We start from the raw sequence: 22,439 nt of genomic DNA on the forward strand, positions 1-22,439 counted from the left end.
TATCCAATACTTCTAATAATACCTTACCTATCCAATAATAATACCTATCTGATACTTATAATAATACCTATCCAATAATAATAAATATATTTTAAAACGTTCACACTAAATTTATTTCTTCTGTGTATAGATACCATATAGATCAGACCAGGTTTTAAATAATTTAACAGTAAGATATTCTCTTATGAGTTTAAATTTATGTTTTGGTATTTTATCATTTTCTTTTTCCTTTCCAGCAAGGCTACTCCAGCACCTTCCTTGGGGACTGGAAACAAATCAGGATCTTAAGATTTCTTAAGAATCTTAAGATTTAAATCAAAAGACTTCTAGGATTCTTTTTTCACCTGCTGTTTCTTTGTTATTTCATTGGACATCATTTTGGCAGAGTCTAAGACTTTAATTGCACTTTCATCTTCTAAAATGTTTCCTTCTGATGATGATAATGTTTCTAAAATTTTTTTCTCTATGTCTTTCAGCTGTTTCTTGTTAGCTGCAGACTGAAGAATCAGGGCATTTCGTTCCTCTTCTAATTCTGGTCTAAAAAGATGGAAACATTTAGTCCAAATTTGTAGTATTTTATCTAAATTTATATCTAAGTGTTACATATCACAAATTTGTAGACATCTAACACAAACTAAGGTGGTTAATTGCTTTAAGGGAAGAATACTTTCACACATATAACTATTTGAGAAGTTCAAGCAAAAAAAGCATTAATTGTATACACGTAAAATGTGGCAATAATATGTGCCACAGTAAGTCTAAGAACACATTAGACTTATCCATATGGCATAGCTGGTATGCAAGAGTAAGAACTGGAGAAGAAACTCAAAGTATGAACTTCTTATCTATTTCTTGATTTTGTCATCACTAAGTCTCATTTTCATCATATTTTCTATAGTAGCACACATTGAAAGGATGACTGGTCATAAAGCTGGTTCTTTAAGTGAAAGGCAAAATTGGCACTTATGTCAAAACACTTATATCAAACAAAAATGGGATGAAACTTCAAAATAACACAGTCTACCATGGAATAGAATAAGTTATGACATGGTTCCATATTGGACACTCTACAAGTGGGATTTAAATATTGGAAGAAACACTTCATGGTTACATATTTTCACTTTTAATTCGATTTCATTTATTAGACCACTTGATAATGCTACATTTAGATTCAAGTGAAATCAGATTTCCTTCCAGAAGCAATTCTTTACTAGTAGCCCTCCCAGGTACCATAGTGTTTTTCCTCATTTAAAAAAAAAATACATATTTGGGGTTTTACATTTAAGTCTTTAATCCTTATTATAGGCACAGGCAAAGATTTCACGACAAAAACATCAAAAGCAATTGCAACAAAAACACAAATTGAAAAATGGGATCTAATTAAACTAAGGAGCTTCTGCACAGCAAAATAAACTATCAGAATGTACAGACAACCTACAGAATGGGAGAAAATTTTTGCAATCAATCCACCTGACAAAGGTCTAATATCCAGAATCTACAAAGAACTTAAACAAATTTACAAGAAAAGACAAACAACCCCATTAAAAAGTGGGCAAAGGACATAAGGACACTTCTCAAAAGAAGATATTTATGTGGCCAACAAACATATGAAAACAAGCTCAACATCACTGATCATTACAGAAATGTAAATCAAAACCACAATGAGATACCATCTTATGCCAGTCAGAATGACGATTATTAAAAAGCCAAGAAACAGATGCTGGTGAGGCTGCAGAGAAATAGAAACGCTTTTACACTGTTGGTGGGAATGTAAATTAGTTTAACCATTGAAGACAGTCTGGTGATTCCTCAAAGACCTAGAACTAGATATACCATTTGACACAGCAATCCCATTACTGGGTATATACCAAAGGAATAGAAATCATTCTATTATAAAGGTACATGCATGTGTATGTTCACTGCAGCACTATTCACAATAGCAAAGACATGGAATCAACCTAAGTGCCCATCAACTATAGACTGGATAAAGAAAATGTGGTACATATACACCATGGAATACTATGCAGCCATAAAAAGGAACAAGATAATGTCCTTTGCAGAGACATGGATGGAGCTGGAAGCCATTATCATCAGCAAACTAACACAAAAACAGAAAACCAAACACCACATGTTCTCACTTATAAGTGGGAGCTGAAAAATATGAACACGTAGACACAGGGTAGGGAACAACACACACTGGGGCCTGTCAGGGTGGGTAGGAGGAGGGAGAGCATCAGGAAAAATAGCTAATGCATGCTGGGCTTAATACCTAGGTGATGGGTTGATAAGCGCAGCAAATCACCATGGCACACGTTTACCTATGTAACAAACCTGCACATCATGCACATGTATCCTGGAACTTAAAATAAAATAAAAATAGTACATATATAAAGTATAAAGAAAACAATAAAACTTACCCATAATCTTACCACCACAGAGATAATTACTTTAACATTGAAGTGTATTCCTTTCCAATCTTTTATTCTTTTTATATATGTAGATAAATATCAATCTTTTTTTAAACAAAATATCACCTATTCTGGATATAGTTTTATATGCTGCTTTTTCCTTCTTTTGCTAAGCATTTTCTTATTAATATCCTGTGTGTGTGTGTGTGTGTGTGTGTGTGTGTGTGTGTATGAATGTATTTCTATTTACGGTCATAGCATAGATTCCTAGGGGTGAAATTTCTGTCTCATTCAGGTACAAGTCAGAAGTCATGGTGTCAGAGGAATTTGAACCAGAGCAACTCCATCTTGAGCAGGGGGTGGGTAAAATGTGATTAAAACCTACTGGACTGCATTCCCAAACGGCTGGGCATTCTAAGTCACAGGATGAGATAGGATGTCAACACAAGAAACAGATCATAAAGACCTTGCTGATAAAACAGATTACAGTAAAGAAGCTGGCTAAATCCCACCAATACCAAGATGGCCACAAAAGTGACCTCTGGTCCTCCTCACTGCTACACCCCACCAGTGCCCTAACAGTTTACAAATGCTATGACAATGTCAAAAAGTTAACCTCTATGGTCTAAAAAAGGGAAGCATAAATAATCCCTTGTTTGGCATATAATCAAGAAATAACCATAAAAATGGATGACTAGCAGCCCTTGGGGCTGCTCTATGGAGCAGCCATTCTTTTATTCCTTTACTTTCTTAATAAACTTGCTTTCATTATACTCTGTGGACTCGCCCTGAATTCTTTCTTGCACGAGATCCAGCAACCCTTTCGTGGAGTCTGGATCGGGATCCCTTTCCTGTAACAATGGCAGGTAACCTGAACCCAACTGCCCATACTAAAAGCCCAATATAACACGGTTGGCTTATAACTTACTTGTTACAGATGGCTATTTTAGAGGATTATGTGATTATTTATAGTAACAAAGTATAAAATTTGACAAAGTTTTAAAATATTCACAAAACATAAATATTAATGACCTACAAATATTCCTTTTTAAACCATCTAGAAGCATCTAAGAAAATACATACCTCTCCTTTGCAACAACAATACCTAGTAATTGATCTTCAAGTCCTTCTGGAGTTATCATGAAATTGAGCAAAGACACTTTTGTAGCCAGTTCTGGCATATAGTGTGGGTTTCTCAGTTTTGTGGTGATATAAAATTTGAAATCAAAGGAATACTCAATAATGACCTCACCAAGTCTGATGCAATCAATGCCACCTATATTTCAGAAAACAAATGCATAACAAGTGAGCTAGTTACATAGCCCCTCATGCTATGTACTTCTATGGCCTTGCCTAGGTTACAAATAAACGGTCCTAAAGTAATTTAAAATAGAAAACAGGGCCAGGCTCAGTGGCTCACACCTATAATACCAACACTTTGGGAGGCCAAGGCAAGTGGATCACTGGAGGTAAGGAGTTCAACACCAGCCTGGCCAACATGGTGAAACCCCATCTCTACTAAAAATACTAAAAAAATTAGCTGGGTGTCATGGTGGAACACACCTGTAATCCCAGCTACTTTGGAGGCTAAGGAACAAGAATCGCTTGAACCCAGGAGGCAGTGAGCTGAGACTGCACCACTACACTCCAGCCTGAGCATCAGAGCAAGACTCTGTCTCAAAATGATAATAACAACATACAGAAAACAGGAGTGGCAAAAGTCACAGACACAGCAGCAAGTAAGCAATTATACAGCAGGACTCTTTCTGGGTTAATATAGGACATTTTCTCTGGTTGTCATAGAGCTTTGTAAATCAAGATTTATTTTGAGCTTTCTTCCTCCATCAATTTTCAATCATGATTCTAAAATATATGTAAATGACTAAAGCTCTTAAAGGTAATAGCACTTGGCAGAGACAAATTTTTATAAACAGAAAGATATTAGCTGGACAATGTTTACCTAAACTCAACTCAGGCCCACATTCACCATCACTATTCATGGTGGCTAATTCCTGTAATCCCAGCACTTTGGGAGGCTGAGGGAGGAGGATCACTTGAGGCCAGGAGTTTGACACCATCACTATTCATAACAACAGACTTTTTGTGGTCAAGGGTCACAGGATAAAGGAATTTCAAGCTGGCTTCAACTTCTTTATGTTCTCTGACAGTCTAGATAACAGTGGTTAAGGCAATGAAGAGAGGGCAAGGTATTTATCTTAGAATACCTGGCTAAGGTTCATTCCTGATAGCTTGTTCCAAATTTCCTTTCACTCATAACAATGAGCCAGAAGTTCTGCATTATTAACATTATTATTAAATGTATGTAGTAGGCTTCTTTCATGCCTCCAAGATAATTCAATCATCTTTCAGTTCTACAGATTAATAGTAATTGCTTTATACCTTGTTTAAAAGTTTGTCTGAGTAGTAAAGGCTCCAAAGATGGATCCAGTTCTTCACCAACATTTTCTAATAGAAGTGGAGTTCCAAACTGAATACAGTTTTCCAATGTTCTCATATAGTCTGAATCTGATAGCTTAATAACACTAAGCTGATTTTCTTTTTCAGAGTTTTTGATCCACTTATTGGCTTGACCCTGGGGGTCAATCATTAAAGGCCTAGAATATAATAAGAAAAATTCTGAGAGGAAGACATAGACGTTGAGATTTCTTTAAAATTATATAAATAATAAACATCACCATCAATCTGTACAAAGTATTTCACATACATTATCAGCATTACTCTTCACAAAAGTCCTATGAGAAAAAAATGAAAAGGAGTTTTTTTTTTTTTTCTTATTTATTTTTCAAATGAAGAAACTCAGTCTCAGGAAGTACTCTGCCCAAGGTCCCAAGGTTCCAAAACTAGTTCAGTGTTATAAGTAGTAGGACCTTGTGAATCTACGAGCTCTGCTCTTCCCAATATAATATGCTGTCTTCATGGTAACTTTAATACACGACATCTGTTAACATAATATGAAAATAATACTATAAAATATTTAATAAACATTTAAAACAAGAGATCCACTAGCATAAAAGGGATTTCCTCAGATTATGAGTAGAATTACAAACTGTGTCCAAGTTTAGGGTGGTATATATCTGAGATCTATTTAGGAGTTTCTTCTGAGTTAGTATAGTAAAGACTGTGTTCAAGAACTTATGATTCATGGTTCAGATGTGTAATATATGATGTGCTTTTCTCTTCCTCATGGATGCTGCTGACTGTCCTAGGTTTCTCTTGTATTCAGTACAGTACATTAAATTTTCTTTTAAAAATATAACACAGATGCCGGGCACGGTGGCTCAGGCCTGTAATGCCAGCGCTTTGGGAGGCCAAGATGGGCAGATCACCCGATGTCAGGAGTTCAAGACCAGCCTGGCCAACATGGTGAAAGCCCGTCTCTACTAAAAAAAAGTAAATAAATACAAAAATTAGCTGGGCGCAGTGGTGGGTGCCTGTAATCCCAGCTACAGGGGAGGCTGAGGCAGGAGAATCGCTTAAACCCGGGAGGTAGAGATTGCAGTGAGCTAAGATTGCACCACTGCACTCCAGCCTGGGCAACAAAGATTGAAACTCCATTAAAAAAAAAAAAAAATATATATATATATATATATATATAAAACTATTTAATTATATATATAATTTTTACATATAATATAGAATTTTATTTAATTATATATTATAAATTATATATATTTAATATTTATAAATATTTAAATAAATAAATAAATATATATATATAAATAACAGAAAAGGGAGTTTTTGTCCCATGTCACTTCAGCTTTCCCATTCTCTTTCTATTCCAACAGCTTCTAGGGCTAGGGCTAAAATCCCCTTTCCCTATGAATAAGCTCTTTAATTTATTCTCAAATAACTGTGTTCTTTTAGTTTCTTTCTTTCCCCAAAGACAAAACTAGCTGACTAGATGTTTTCTTTCTTGGCTCTAATTGTGCTGAAATCCCACCTAAAGTACAAAAAGGTCCAGATGGTACTTAAAATCTACTTTTCCTACCACAGCAAGAAAGCAAAGGCGTTCTGCAAACAATAAAGTTATTTTTTCATAGAAGTTACCTAGTAGTTAGACTAGTAAATGCTTTTAGTACCTTTCAAGCCCCTGTTTAAAGAGATATTATTTTCTTCCTTTCATGTCTTTATTATTGGAAAAATATAGTAAGTGTTCATTCCCTCACAAAATGTAACATCTATAAATTAACATTCTAATGTTAATAAATGTCCTTGGTAATGCCTAAATAAATGTTCTTGGTTATCCAATAATTAGAGATTCTTGTCTACTCTGAAAGAAATCTGACTTCTATTTAATATAACCTTATGTGAATACTGGAAAATTGGATTGTTGTGTCCATCATAGAAATAAGGCCAGGCCATGGTATTTGCATTCTAAGTATACCTTACTCTAGGTATGAAAATAATACTAGGCTACATTTGAGATCTTTGAGCAATCTTAAGAAAGCAGCATTATCCATCTATGTTTCTGACAGAGGTGGTAATTTGGAGGAAAATAAGCTTTGCTGTTAAGTAGCCAAAGCAATGTATAAACACTAAAAAAGGAACACACTATTTTGCATTTTATTTGTTTGTCTCCTACCTCCACCTAAGAGACATAGTAAGTGTTTTCATCATGGTTGAAACATAGCAAAATCAGAGCTTAAGATATAGACTAAAATGAGATATTCAAAGATAATTATAAAAAACTAACATTTCTTGAGCACTTATGTGCTAAGTGCTTTCTCACAACATTTCTATGAAGTAGGAGTTATTTTCATTTACAGATGGGGAAACCAAGGCATTGAGAGGTCAAATACATTACCAAAATCTCAAGACAGAAAGTGAGGAAGCTTGAACCCAAATGTCCTGACTCCAGAGTCTGAACTGCTCTCAACCATTGCACAATATTGTAAACAGACAAACTGTTAGAAACTATAAAGAGCAAGCACAATGATTAATTATAAAGTATGGTCACAACAGCATGACTGGCTAAAAATCCTTCTTCCTCCTAGTACTGATGGATAAAATATGACATTATTTTAAATGCACGGGTTAATTGAGGCTTGCATTTAAAAGACACATACATACATTCACACATATCTAATACATAGATACAGAAAAACACAGGTGCCGAGACAGATAAAACTAAAATCCAGAACAGTAAGTTTGTGAGCTAAACTGACACCTGGACTTGGGAAGAGTATCAGTCTGATAACCTAGAGGCTCACTAGGTCCATATGTTGGGGGAGGCTGGAACTGAGACCTTTGCATTAAGCTGAAACTCACAAAAGGCTTAATGAAGTCACTGACAGAAAAATTTCAAGCCTATGCATAAAGAGATAAGAAGGAAATGTTTTGATTCCCATCTCATATCTGGCTAGGAAAAAGTGTCCCCTGAAAATGTGAATGTGTAGCTGTGGGTCTATATCTCATACAGGTTTAGGATATAAATTTATACCACCTGCATGACTGAGGAAACTCCAAGATGGAAAATTAACATGTTTGTGGCCAGCAATACACCAAAGAATCCTGGAAGAAGCAAAGGCAACACACACACTGCAGCTGAAAGTAGATTTGAAAGTTTACCCCTACTGCCACTCCAGTGGTTCCCTGACTGAAGTTTAGTTTTTTTTATTCTTGGAAAGCATAATATATATAAATATCAAAGATAAGAAAAATTTTAATGAAATGTCTTCTTTTAACATCTTAACATATACTCACAGTATTCATTTCTTAGAAAATGACTTGTTCTTTGATTTTAGGCTATTAATGGTAAATTACTTTAAAAATGTATTTGTATTTCTTAAGTGTAGCATTTCATACTAAAAATCACCGAATTGTACAGTTTAAAAGGGTAAATTTTATGGTACATGAATTATATATCAATACAGCTGTTAAAAATGATGGGAGGTGGGGGCACTACAAATGCCTGTAGTTCCAGCTACATCAGGAGGCTGAGCCCAGGAGGTCAAGGCTGCAGTGGGCCATGATTGCACTACTACACTCCAGCCTAGGTGACAAACTGAGACCCCCATCTCAAAACACGCACACACACACACACAAACACACGTGCATACACACCTGGACACATCAAACTGCTGAAAACTAAAGACAGAGAAAAATTGGAAAATTTCCAGAGGGAAAAAAAGATACATTACATAAAGAGGAACTAAAGTAAGACTTAGAGTAGACTTCTCATCAGACTATGTAGGTCAGAAGCAATGTAGTGACATCTTGAAAGAAAAAACAAAAAGCCCCAAAACAAAAGCAAAAAGCAAAAAACAACTGTCAACCCAGAATTCTAAACTCAGCAAAAAAAAAAAAAAAAAAAAAAAATTCTTTCAAAATGAAGATGAAATAAAGACTTTTTTCAAGGTTGGTTAATAGATACAGAAATATAGTTAAGTAGAAGGCACAAGATCTAGCATTTGATAGTGCAGTAGGGTAACTATAGTTAATAATAGTTTATTGTATAATTCAAAACTGCTAGAAAAGAAGAATTGGAATATTCCCGACATAAAGAAAATATAAATGTTTAAAGTGATGAATACCCCATTATCCTGATTTGATCACTGTACATGGAATGAATGTATTAAAATATCACATATATCCTTGAAATATGTACAACTATTACATATTAATTGTTTTAAAAGATTTTTTTAGGCCAGAAAAAGAAAAAAGCTGAATTCACTGCCAGTAGACCTGTTCACATGAAGTGTTAAAGGACATTCTTCAGGCAGAAGAAATGTGAAACCAAACAGAAACTCAAAGAAATTAAGAGTTCCCAAAATGGGAAAAAGATGAAGGTAAACATAAGACTTTTTTTCTTATATTTAATCACTCTAAAAGATAAATTATTGTCTAAAGTAAAAATAAAGAGAATGTATTATAGAATTTATGGCATATGAAAAAGTGAAATATATAACAGCACAAAAGACAGAAAAGAGAATTATACTGTTGAAAGATATTTACACTATATATATAATAGCATAAAATTATTTGAAGATATTCAGTAAAGAACTAGAGATGGATGATATTATAAATACCAGCACAAACACTAAAAATAGGGAGTGTTTAACCAATAAGCCAATGTGGACATAAAATGGAATCATAAAAAAAAAATTCAGTTAATCCAAATCCAAGAAGAAAAAGAAGAAAAAAGGAACAAAGAACAAAGGAGACAAATAGAAAAGAACAAGATGGTAGATTTAAATCTAAGTGTATCAATAATTCCACTAAATGTAAATGATCTAAATACTGTGATTAAAAATAGAAAGAAAAAGTCATTTTAAAAGCAATTCACAAGTCCTCACTAAAATTAGAAAGACTAAAGGGACAAAACAGTGAGGAAATAATGGATAACTCAACAAATAGTGCTGGAGTAAATGGCTATCATTATAAAAATAAATAAAATTACCTTTCATCATGTCCAAAAATGCAAAAAGAAGGAAGCAAACACGAGAGTCCTAATTGTAAAAAGTACACTGCTTTTCCAGGTCATGACTCTTTTTCTGAGAACTACACTCCTGGTCTTCAATACTCATGTTTGTTACTCTGGCTTGGGTCCCGCAGCTGTAAGTTACTAGACCTAAGGTGAATATTTGTCCCAAGCTAGACCAATCAGATGTTTTTCACAGGAATTAGAATTTGGACTCAGTGGTTATAGTTAATCTATATTACTCAACTGATTTTTTTTTTTTTTTTTTTTGAGACAGAGTCTCACTTTGTCACCCCAGCTGGAGTGCAGTGGCGCAATCTTGGCTCACTGCAACCTCCGCCTTCCAGGTTCAAGCGATTCTCCTACCTCAGCCTCCTGAGTAGCTGGATTACAGGCGCACACCACCACACGTGGCTAATTTTTTTTTTTTTTTTGTATTTTCAGTAGAGGTGGGGTTTCACCATATTGACCAGGCTGGTCTTGAACTCCCAACCTTGTGATCTGCCTGCCTCAGCCTCCCAAAGTGCTGGGATTACAGGCGTGAGCCACTGTGCCCAGCCCACAACAGCCATTTTCTAAATTGCAATTTAAACAATCTGAATGGTCACGAAACACATGGAAATGGGTTCTAAAACAGAATTAACCGACTCAAGGGTCTAATATTCTGTTAAACAGAATGATCCCTGCTCTAACACAGAACACATTTTTTATAACCAAAATATATTCTTTTTCAGATTATATTAAATTTTGCTTATTGCTTATAAGTTTCAACCTAAGTATCTTTGCTCTCAAGTAAAGTTTTGAGTGCAAACTCAATATGATTATACACATTCTTATTTTATTAAAACAATACTGCCAATATAAACAGGAGTTGTTTTGAAGCTTCCAGAAAGATTTGCAAAGAATATAAAACAAACAATAACTCAAACTTTCAGGATGTTAGATTTCCTTATATCTTTAATTTATCTCATCTAAAAGAAGACTGAAATTTCCATTATGGTTTTAAAGGCAGTGAGTGTGATATCCTATTCTACAATTCACTCCAGCATAGTAATTAAGGGCAAGGATTTGAAAGTCAGATTGCCTGGATTCAAATTCTGACTCTATCACTTATTCACTAAGTTATCTTTACTAATTTAAAATTACTAAATCATTCTGGGCTTCAATTTCCTCATCTATAAAACGGGATAATAATAATACCTAACTCACAGGACGTTGTGAAGATGTAGGGCACTTAGACTAGTATCTGATAAATCTAAGAGCTCCATAGTATCTATCACAGCATATTTGAGACACAGTCCCATGAAAAGACTTTTAAAATTAGATGATAGTGTCACTACATAACCATTATAGAAAACTACTTCTCAAAGGAAAGTAGTTTTCCAAGTTTTTCAAAGTGATATAAATAAAAGGATAACAATAAAGGCCATTTGAAAAGTTTTTATAGTTATCAGACTAACGATAGCTAATAAAAAAGGTACCCATGAAACTGCATAAATTATCAAGTTACAGTATCTTGAAGATGGGTAGCAATACCTAGTTAAAACAAGTACATTGTATAGCCAGAAACTAGAAATAGCCCAGAGGTCCATCAGTAGGAGAATACATAAACAGTGATATATTCATAAAATGGAACTCAGCAACAAAAAATAGGAACAGAGTACCAATGCATGCAATAACATGGATAAATCTCAGAAAAAAATATGCCAAAAGAAGCCTTACCCAATAACATATACATTATGATTCCTTTATATGAAATTCTAGAAGTAATCCATACAAAAATAACCTAGGCAAAACTAACCTATGGCGGGAAATAATCAGAACAATTATTTCCTGGGGTGGGATGAGGGTAGGGATTTACTGGAAAGGAACATAAGGAGACTTCCCTGGTGGTAGTCATGTTTTGTATCTTGATAGAGATTTGGGTTACACCAGTGTATATCTTTGTTAGAACTCACTGAATGGTATGGTTTTGTGTATTTCATGTATGTAAATTTTACCTCAAAAGAATAAAACATAAGCAAATATTGAACTTTAGTTGATGATATGCATGCTGAAGTAGCTGAAAGGAAGCATACCTATGTCTGCCATTTACAGGGAAATGCATTTTAAAAGATGGGTTGACGGAGTGATAGAGGGAAGGACAGGTACATGATAAAGCAGCAAGAATACTAAAATGTTAATTGCAGAATCTAGGAGATGGTAGTTATATTGGTGCTTATGATAAAATTCTTTCAACGTTTCTATATGTTTGAAAACTTTCAAACAGAACAACAGAAAAAATAAATAGTTTATATTTCTTACCAACGCCTACAGTTGTTAACGATCACTCCGTTATCTATGGAAAATGTATCTGTTGGTAAACCAGCAATATTCCAAGCTCTAATTTTTACTGGATCACCCAGGGTTTTACTCAACAAGAACTCCTCTGAACACGGGATTTTTTTCTTCTGTAAGAAATAAACAAAAATCTATTTTCCTTCACCTTGTTAACTGAAATATTTTTTAAATTAAAATATTGGTTTAATTGTCACTAGGCATTATTTAATAACTCTAAGGAACAGAAAGAAAAGAAATTAAAAGTTGAATAGTGGAAGTATTTAACTGATGAAACAAGAAGCAAAAAAAGAAAGACCCCATGTTTTCAGTTATTTCTTCTCTTCTGCCATTATTATCATCCTTTCCCCCAAAATATCCCAAAACATACTTTGGATGTTCTAAAACAAGACTTACAAAATATAAAACCACTACCTTGCACAACATGCTCCAATCTTTTGTACATGTTTGTCGAAAGCCAGAAGTGAAAGCACCAAGGTAAGCTATTACTCCTGCTGATACTAAGACATCGCCAGTTAAATTTTCATATGTTATCTGAAGGTCATCTGCAGCTTGGGCCCATCTGTGCCATCAACCAAAGGCAAAACAGATTTACAACAGAGAATGATGGGAGACTGTAATATAAAGGGCAAGGGTTTCCAGTCCAATTCTGTAACAAAAAGCTATAAAATTTGGACACCTGCTTATCTGTAAAATGAGGTTGGAACCCTTCTAGCTCTTATACACTATAACATGTATCTATATTATGTGAATGACAATCTTCCTTTCATTATTAGAATATTAGACATTTCTTGCAGGACTTGGTCCTTCAGAAAAAGAAAAAAAAAACAAAACCCAAACACCAACATTTTGCCTAATAATTTTCTCTTGGATGATTTGGTCTAGTGGCTGTGCTATTTGTTTTAGTATTTATTGTTAGACTGTAAAACATAGGAACGTGTGCAATTCATTACCAAAAATTACATTTAAGCTGTATAGAAGCTGACATACTAAGATTGGTATTTTTCCCATTTAATGAAACCCATACAATAAAAAAGTGTATTCCAAAACTATCTAATCTATACTACAAAGTCTTGTCAAAGACACATTATTACTTTATCATGCTATTCATTCAACGAATAGAATAAATGAAACAGCTGGCTGTCCAATCCAAGTAAATACATTAGAATAAAGCTTACTGGCTTTGTTAGATCAAGCCAGTTATATCTTCCTTAACATAAAATTTAACCAATGAACCATGCATTCACTGATCCCTCCAAACATTACAAAAAATTTTGAACATACATAAAATTGGAAAGAACTGTACAACAAACAACTACATACTTACCACTTGGATTTAAAAAATTGTTACCATTTGCCTTGTTTGCCTCTTTTAAAAGACCATGTGAAAGCAATTTGTAAACATCATCCTCAAGACTGATATCCTTGTTTGGAGAAGCCTGGCCAGGTGTCTTCCAGAATGTCCCACATTCTCAACCAGCCATTGTAAAATCAGTAATCACAATAAATACCCAAAGAAGGTCACATATTCAAGGCTGACATTCCTAAATCTTGCTAAAACAAATAGAAATCTGACCTTGATTTTTCTCCACCCAGTCCTCCAATTAATTGTGAGGCTCTTTCAAGCTTCTTAGCACAGAGTTCCACCTGGTCTTCTAAAGCAGCCTTTTCCTCTGTTTTCTCAAGAAATGTCATTTGTAAATTTTCCAGATGATGTTCTACTTCTGCCAGTTCTGCTCTCTTCTGATTCAAAAGCTCCATTGTCTCAGCTAAAGACTTCTGAGCTTCTGATAAGCGAGCTTTCTTAGGAGCCACCACCTTTTTGGGAAGAATATATGCAGATATGATGTGTACTTTGTAAAACTGATATCTATATAATTCCTCCCTTATAAATATTATGGATTAGAAATGCATTGTAATAAATTATATAAACATTTTGCCTTAAATCTTCTGTTTTTACATACAAAGTAAAATATACCTATATATTTTATAAAATAGATAAATCTGGACTAGCAAATTGTTACCTATAAAATAGATAATTTATACTAGGCTAACAAAATGTCAAAATATGTAGCAAAAATGTCACAAGATGTCTCAAAATAATGAGTAGGTGTCACTTAACTGTTGTCAAATAACAGAAAAACATATAACATGAAATAATAAGTGTTTGTTTATACACATGAATATGTTTTGGGTGTTTTTTTTTCCTTTCCAAGCTTGTGATTTTCTTCCCAGTCAGACTGAGGCTTACATCTACCTTGCCAGGATTAGAGCTGTGATGGTGGAAATAAAAAGGAAGAAAACCTCGATGCTCAGTTTCACTACCAAAACTGAATTTTCCCCAACAAATATTGAAAAGCCACACTTGACTGAGAGAAAAGGGATTTCCTAAAGTTTTTTTGTTATGCTCATCAGGCTATCAAGAATGCAGTTTGGCCAACTGGATCACCAAGCGTCCTCCAAGCCCTTGGTACAAAGAATGTAGAAGATGACCAGAGAGAGTGTGTGCCTGTTAGAAAGAAGATAGACCTAACTCTTCTGGTAAATTGCTGTGAATGAAGCTGAAGGCAAGGAGGGACGAGAGAGAGAGAGCAGTGTATCAGACACAAAATGCCCTGCTTTCTCTCTGCTGCACTGAAATCATGAAAGAAAATGTGTTAAATAAGTAGACAGAAAGCAGGAAGCTCCCTTTTCTGCTTCTGACTTCAGAGAAGACATTGCTGCATATTTCCCTCCCATGCTTCTGTATCAGCATGGGGCAGCTTGTATCAGAATAAAAATGGCAGTGTGGAGTTATAGAGTGGGAAGGCAGGAAAAAGGCTGAGTGCCTTGGCTTCTCTGCTTTGTAGAAAGGATCCACAAGATTCTACACATCTGTGGAACACGTGGAAATTAGCTGAGCTACCATGAGACTACTGTGTGAAGGGACAAGATGTTTAATGGAAAGACATCCTAGATAAAATTAATTTTATTTCTTTAACAGGTTTATTCAGGTCTGCTCCTTTGAAACTAACAAAGTCTCTATCTCTCTCTACAGGTACATGTACATATATCATTTAGGAAGACCTTCCCTATTATTACAGCTTGATCATTTATTCTATCTTCTGAGCTTGTTTTAAACACAAGCTACCATATATTTTCATCTACCTTTTTATTTATATTTCTTTCTTCCTTAGGTAGAATTCTGCAAGCTGCAAGGGCAAAGCCTTTGTTGCCCTGGTCCTTTGCTAGCCAAATTTAGAAAATGCTCTTAACTATTCTCTGCTCTCCCAGAAATTTGGACCCAGTGGGTATTCCATAAAAGGTTCTATGTCAATGCATGTTCTTGTTTCAGGGGATCTTTCCATGCTCTGCCTCTTAACTCTACTGGATCCTCTTACTTCTGATCCTTTGAATCAACTTTTTAATCTGGCACTTTCCCCTTGATGTTTTAGATTTTTCTTTGCTTCTGCCTCATCAAACCTTAATTCCGTTTTCTCCTGGGTCCTAAAGCTATAAGTAAATCTGACTAATTCTACTCATGATCCCTGCTCCTGCGTCACTACCACCCACACCAGCCCCAACCAGGTTATGTTATGCACAAATATTCTCCGCGTCTGCTAGGTATGCAATCGATATATGATAATACACTACAGCAGAACAAATTCTCTCTGTGGTCACTTTGAGAAACTTCTTAACCAGTAAATATAAGCACAGATTTTAATTCCTGGGAATATCTTAGTAGAACACAGATGTGCTAATGTTCAAAATACCTTTGCAACTCTGTCGTACACTTCCGTGGCCATGATCCACTTACACAGACCCTCAGCTGCAGAAGAAGCTTTAGCAACCTTAGGGGGATCAAATTCAGGGTTCGTTAAGTATTCACTACGAATCTTCTGCATAACAGTCACCTATACAACAAAGATTTAAATTTTAAAATTTCAATATAGATCACATAATCATCAGATGGAAAAAAATCATATACAATAAAAACATTTGTATAAAAAAGTTAATGTTGGCTTTAAAAGCCAAAATAAGTATTTTGAGATAATTTAAAAATAAGCATAATTGCAGTAGAAGTATGTCATATTTGTGAGCAAAATATGCAAATGTATTACAGATATTAAGGCAAAATGTTTCTTCCAAAAATATTAAAAGACTTACAAGTTTAGGCCGGGTGCAGTGGCTCACACCTGTAATCCCAGCACTTTGGGAGGCCAAGGCTGGCAGATCACTTGAGACCAGGAGTTCGAGGCCAGCCTGGCCAACATGGTAAAACCCTGTCTCTACTAATAGTACAAAAATTAGCTGGGCATAGTGGTGGGTGCCTGTAATCCCAGCTACTCAAGAGGCTGAGGCAGGAGAATTGCTTGAACCTAGGAGGTGGAGGTTGCAGTGAGCCAAGATCCCGCCACTGCACTCCAGCCTGGGTGACAGAATGAGACTCTGTCTCAAAAAACAAAACAAGCATAAGTTGAGAGGACAAATGGAAACAATGGAAAAGAACAATTAAACATTAAGAATAAGAATTTGAATAGAAAATAATATGCTATACTTTTTAAATCTTACATAAATTTGTGTATCAGATTTCTTAATAATTAATTTATCATAACAAGACATTTAGACAACTCTTTCAACTCAATTATACACTAAAAGAGTATCTTCTTAAATAACTTTTTAACTATCTGAGACAGCAATGGTTTTAAACATTATGAAAACTCATAGTATCATTAATAAATGTAATATCTCTTTATTATCTTAATCCTAAAATGGACTATTTCTGTATGTGTTGTAAACTATTGCATAATATTAATATTCTTAAACATTTTAGCCAAGTCACATTTATAGAAAAAAACCCAATGCAACTCACTGGAATGTTGTCCTTGTCATATTCTTTCAAATCTCTTAAGAAATTCATATCTCCCAGAAGTTTTTTGCTAGGTCCCCAGTAATCTAATATCTACAAATAAAATTTATGGAAATTTGTTAAATTTGCAACTAAAAATGCTAGATGCAAAATTTTTCTTCTTGAAGTTTAAGAGGCATTATCCAGAGAAACTAATCATATACTTTTTGTTTTGAGATGGAGTCTCGCTCTGTCGCCCAGGCTGGAGTACCGTGGTGCAATATCGGCTCACTGCCTCCCAGGTTCAAGTGATTCTCCCACTTCAGCCTCCCGAGTAGCTGAGACTACATGCATCTGTCACCACACCTGTCTAATTATTGTATTTTTAGTAGAGACAGGGTTTCACCATGTTGGCCAGGCTGGTCTCCAACTCCTGACCTCAAGTGATCCACCTGCCTCAGCCTCCCAAAGTGCTGGGATTACAGGCGTGAGCCACCATGCCCAGCTTAATCACATACTTTCAAAATATCAACTTACATCTCCTTGGAAATTAAGACTTTCCTCAAGAACATGTTAAACATAAAATATTTTTAAATATGGAAATGCATTTATAGACTGAATTTGTTTAAAAAAGTAAACACTGAAAGGAAAATAATGTGGTTATTTCTTTTGAAAACTTAAGCTACTTGCATAAATGCCATCACAATTTCATATAAGAAAATAAATTTTTATTACTTCTAAATTTATTTTCCTTTATTCTTTGACTCTTTCAAATAAGAAAAGTAGCAAACTTTTTCTTAAAGACAAATTCCACACTTTAATTTCACTCCAAGTGAAATTAAAGGAGAAAGCAGAAGGCCAAAGAGTACACGTTGCTCTGCCAACCATAGGGTAAAAGCACATGCTACTTATACTGGCAAAAGAGCTGAAATAACCAGCTGAAAGTTCTTTTTTTCTACTTCCGGAAGCCTGATAGGGAGGTGTGTGTGTGTGTGTGTGTAAATGAGAATAACTTAATAAGGTAAGAGCCTATTTATTTTCTTTATTATCTCAATGAAGGACAGAATGGCCAAAAAAAAAAAAAAAATCTAATTCTTTAAACTCAGGAATTTAAACCCAGGTATTAAAAAAACCTGAAAATAAAATTGGTCTGTAAATTCAGTTTAGAATGGATACTATGCCTTCCTTTTTAAGGGATGTATCCTTGAATAATAATTGTAATAATAACAGCTAACATTTATTGTGTACTTATTGTTTGTGAGGCTTTATACCTAAGAACTTTATATGTATTAACTAATCTAATTCTCTTATTAGCTTTTTGAGGTAGATACTATGAGTACCATCTTTTTTTAATGGGATTCCACACGTTAAATACCTTAACCAAGGTCACACTGCTAGTGGGGTCCGGATTTCTGAATACAGACATTCTAGCTCCAGGGCACATGCTTTTAACAACTTTGCTATACTGCTTAACTCAGATGTTTTGGGATACCCAGAAAGGATCTTAGCTGGAAAAGTACAGGTATCTCAGTGTTCATTTAGGTCCAAGCCCATGGTAGTGGAGAATTCTGCATAGACAGAAAAGGAGATGGAAGCGACTAGAACCACATTTTTCTTTTTTTTTTTTGAGCTGAAGTCTCACTCTGTCACCCAGGCTGGAGTGCAGTGGCACAATCTTGGCTCACTGCAACCTCTGCCTCCTGGGTTCAAGCAATTCTCCTGTCTCAGCCTCCTGAGTAGCTGGGATGACAGGTGCCCACCACCGCACCTGGCTAATTTATATATTTTTAGTTGAGACGGGGTTTCACCAGGTTAGCCAGACTGGTCTGGAACCACGTTTTTTGACACTACATTGTCTTAGCTTTACCCTAGAATATATACAGACAATAATCTGGAAAACAATGTTTCTTCCCTAATTTGGGTACTGTTGATATTTGATAACAGTTGCTGCTGACAAGTTCTATACATTCATGAATATGATTCAAATCTGTGTCAAGTTATTACCTTGCCTCCAGTCCCTGAAGGATCTGAAATTTTTTCTGGTTTTATATCTTTCATGACACAAACAGCAGCCATAACTAGTTTAACACCAGATGGAGGATTCTTCATTGATTTCACAATCGTAATGTCGGCTGGCTAAAAGAAAAAAACAAAAACCAAACAGGACATCTTCAGAATAGTTTACTTTTAAATAATGAAAAATTTTAAAGTAATGTTGGGGAATAATAAAAGCATCCCTTTTTATTTGAAATCAAAGTTGTTTTTTGTTTTTGTTTTTTTTTTTACTTCAGGTTATGAAAGAATTAACAAAAGAGAATTCAGCACAGATTAAGACTAATGGTTCTCAAATGTTGGGAGGGGTCAGTCATAGATGCCTATGAGAATATAATGGCAGCTATAAATCCACCAGAAAATATAATTTTTCACATATACAATCACATACCACACCCATACGTGGAACCTAAGTTAAGAATCCTAATTTAGACAAAGACTTAACTCTATATTTGCTTATATATATTAGTTCTATTGAAGAAGATGAAAGAAGAGGTATGTCCCAATTCCAAACCTATTTTCTAAAAAGATATATATTGTTATAATAGATAGTATAGATTCACTTACCCACTCCAATATATTTCTGACATTTCTTGCAAGATGCAAATGCTGGAAAGCTAACAACTATATATCTTAGTTTTTCATGCAATTAGAGTTCTGGGTGAGAATTAGATTCCAGATCACTTGAGTGATACTAGAATTCAGACAAATGGGGAGAGTGGCAGGGTGCAAGACATCCATTGTGACAATATAGATTATAGTGGAGGTTACGTGGCAGTGTAGGAAGCTCTGCAGGCTTCCTACTCAGAGAGACAGCTGCTCTAGTAGACCATTTCTGCAGCGTGGCTTTGTGAGTCATTCCTGGAAGCTCAGCCTGGGATCTGATTCTTTTACCTCTTCCAACAATTCTGTAATCCATTTATAAAATTCCCTGAAGAATCTTTGTCTACTTATACTAAAATCAACTCTCTTCTCTGAAACTGAACTCTAACTCAGGTAATACAGCATTTGATATCAGGAAGGGTATAAGCAACAGACTCTCAATGAAAGGGGAACCTAATATTAATGACCTAAATTGATGAGAGTTTGAAGGCATCAAGAATCCTGTATCAGGGGATGGAGTGCTGCAAGTTCATGGAACACAGGGAGAAGTTACTTAAATTAATGCTCATGGTCACCTAGAATGGAGTGCCTCTTAAAAAAAGGCTTTGTCAAACTAAGTAGCTGCTGTAATAAATCTCTAAGGAGAGAATGCAGAAAGATCACAGGGTAATAAGTGACTCTTAAATGTGCCAGAAATTAGCCAGGCATGGTGTCATGTGACTGTAGTTCCAGCTACTCAGGAAGCTGAGTTGGGGTGGGGGGCTGGGGGGATTACTTTAGCCCAAAAGTTTCAGGTTGTGGTGAGCTATGATCACATCGTTGCACTCCAACCTGGGTGACAGAGTGAGACCCTGTCTTAAAAAAAAAAAAAAAAAAAAAAAAGGAGAAAAGAAAAGAAAAAAAGTACTGAGAGCATGAAGAAAGAATATAGTAAGCTCAGAGTTTTAAATTCCTGATTCACAGCACTAGGAAATTTCTATAAATGCCCTAAAACAATCTTGTCTTATAACTACAGGGCCGATGTTACTGAAAAATCAGAGTTTGATCCTGTGAGATGCTGAATTACCCACAGGTTGAGTTTACAGTCTTGTCAGGCCTGTTACATGAAACAGTATTGATTAGGAAAAAAGGCAAAGAATGGGACCTGAATACACTGTTGACTCCCTAGTCAACAGATGCTATCTCTCCTGCTGTGCTTGGCGCAGTTGTTCTGGTCTTGCCTAAAGACCTGTAAAAAGTTACGTACAACATAATGTGGTACAGATAGGTGCCACTCACAGCTGTACTGGAAATGGCCTTTAAGTTTTTCTGTGTATGCAGGTCCAGGAGGCTGCACACTGTACTTAACATATGCCTGCTGGTCCATGTACAGAACCACTTTGGCTTCTTGGAGTCTATTCGTCTCATTCCCACTAGAATATCCTCAATGAAAATTATAAATAATATATAAAAAGCAAAAATAGGCCAGGCATGGAAGCTCATGCCTGTAATCCCAGCACTTTGGGAGGCCAAGGTGGGAGGATCGCTTGAGCCCAGGAATTTGAGACCAACCTGGGCAACATAGGGTGACCCTGTCTCTATAAAAAAAATGTTTAAAAAGATTAGCCAGGTCTAGTGGTGTGTGTCTGTGATCCTAGCTACTGAGGAGGCTAAGGTAGGAGAATCATTTGAGCCCAGGAGATGGAGGCTGCAGTGGGCCATGATTGCACTACTGCACTCCAGCTTGGTCAACAAAGTGAGACTCTGTCTCAAAAAATAAAATAAAATAAAATAAAATAAAAACAACAATATATCAAAGGTAAACTGTTAAGAGCCAAGTTTCATTTGACTGGACAAAAACAATATAATATCACCCACTGAAATACAGCCATTTCTAATAAGCCAAATACCCATATTCAGCTTCCCTTGGTTGATGAAACACAAAGTAGCTAATTCAAACACTTGCCTTAAGTGTATCCAGTGCAGACAGAGCCGCTTCCAAGGCTGGAATCGCCTCAGCTAGGTCACTTTCACACTCATTTTTCAGAGCTTGGGCTTCTTCAGCTTTCCCACTGGCTATCTCTTCATCCAATTTCACAAATTGTCTTTTCGCTTCCACTTGTACAGACTCTATCTCAATAACCTAAAGAGGTGAAAGATGAAGACAATTTCTCAAACACCCTATTGCTTTCTCAATCCTAGACAAAAGAATATTTGAAAATTAGGGAATCTAACATATCATTTTGAAGGATAGAAGGGTCTATAATAAAATGAGGATATACAAATACATGTGAACTAATTTGGAAACGGGCTTCAAAAATTCCTTCAAAAAAGACAGAACCCACGTTAGACCCAGTGAGATAGCCAGTCAATGGAAAAGGGTAAAGTCTCTAAAGTCTAGTAGCAAAACATTAACCCTTATTTTCAAGGCTAATTTTACTTATTTCAATTGTCCTTTGACATCAAAAACATTCAGGATACTCTACCTGCATCATATTTGCATTTTCAATTTTAGCTTCCTCCAATTTGGGCTGTAATTCAACAAGCTCCATTTGCATTTCACCAACCTAAAGAGACAGTTTATAATATGATTAAGTTTCCATTGCTATAATTGCTATTGAAACCAAATGCAGAAAATAGAAATTTAAATGTATCCATAAAAGTATTGGAGCAGAAAATCTTAACTTTTTCTTCTAGTTCTTTGCATGACAAACAAAACTATGAAAGTGTGGGCCAGGGCCAAGCACGGTGGCTCACATCTGTAATCCTAGCACTTTGGGAGGTCAAGGCA

General features: G+C 35.3%; 1 protein-coding gene across 1 annotated transcript in view; it reads right to left on the reverse strand.

Annotated features, from left to right (window-relative positions):
• Nucleotides 1-22,439, reverse strand: part of DNAH12 (dynein axonemal heavy chain 12) — a 262,745-nt gene that overhangs the window by 70,001 nt on the left and 170,305 nt on the right. Inside the window, exons 49-59 of the mRNA XM_055110974.2 lie at nucleotides 22,135-22,215; nucleotides 21,611-21,791; nucleotides 19,019-19,146; nucleotides 17,039-17,128; nucleotides 15,939-16,079; nucleotides 13,763-14,004; nucleotides 12,601-12,748; nucleotides 12,154-12,299; nucleotides 4,809-5,023; nucleotides 3,492-3,684; nucleotides 345-537 (exon numbers count right to left, since the gene is read on the reverse strand). Coding sequence (XP_054966949.1) covers nucleotides 345-537; nucleotides 3,492-3,684; nucleotides 4,809-5,023; nucleotides 12,154-12,299; nucleotides 12,601-12,748; nucleotides 13,763-14,004; nucleotides 15,939-16,079; nucleotides 17,039-17,128; nucleotides 19,019-19,146; nucleotides 21,611-21,791; nucleotides 22,135-22,215 — 1,758 coding nt within the window. The remainder of the gene's footprint in view (nucleotides 1-344; nucleotides 538-3,491; nucleotides 3,685-4,808; nucleotides 5,024-12,153; nucleotides 12,300-12,600; nucleotides 12,749-13,762; nucleotides 14,005-15,938; nucleotides 16,080-17,038; nucleotides 17,129-19,018; nucleotides 19,147-21,610; nucleotides 21,792-22,134; nucleotides 22,216-22,439) is intronic.

Source organism: Pan paniscus, chromosome 2, assembly GCF_029289425.2.
Source record: "Pan paniscus chromosome 2, NHGRI_mPanPan1-v2.0_pri, whole genome shotgun sequence".
NCBI classification, from domain to species: domain Eukaryota; kingdom Metazoa; phylum Chordata; class Mammalia; order Primates; family Hominidae; genus Pan; species Pan paniscus.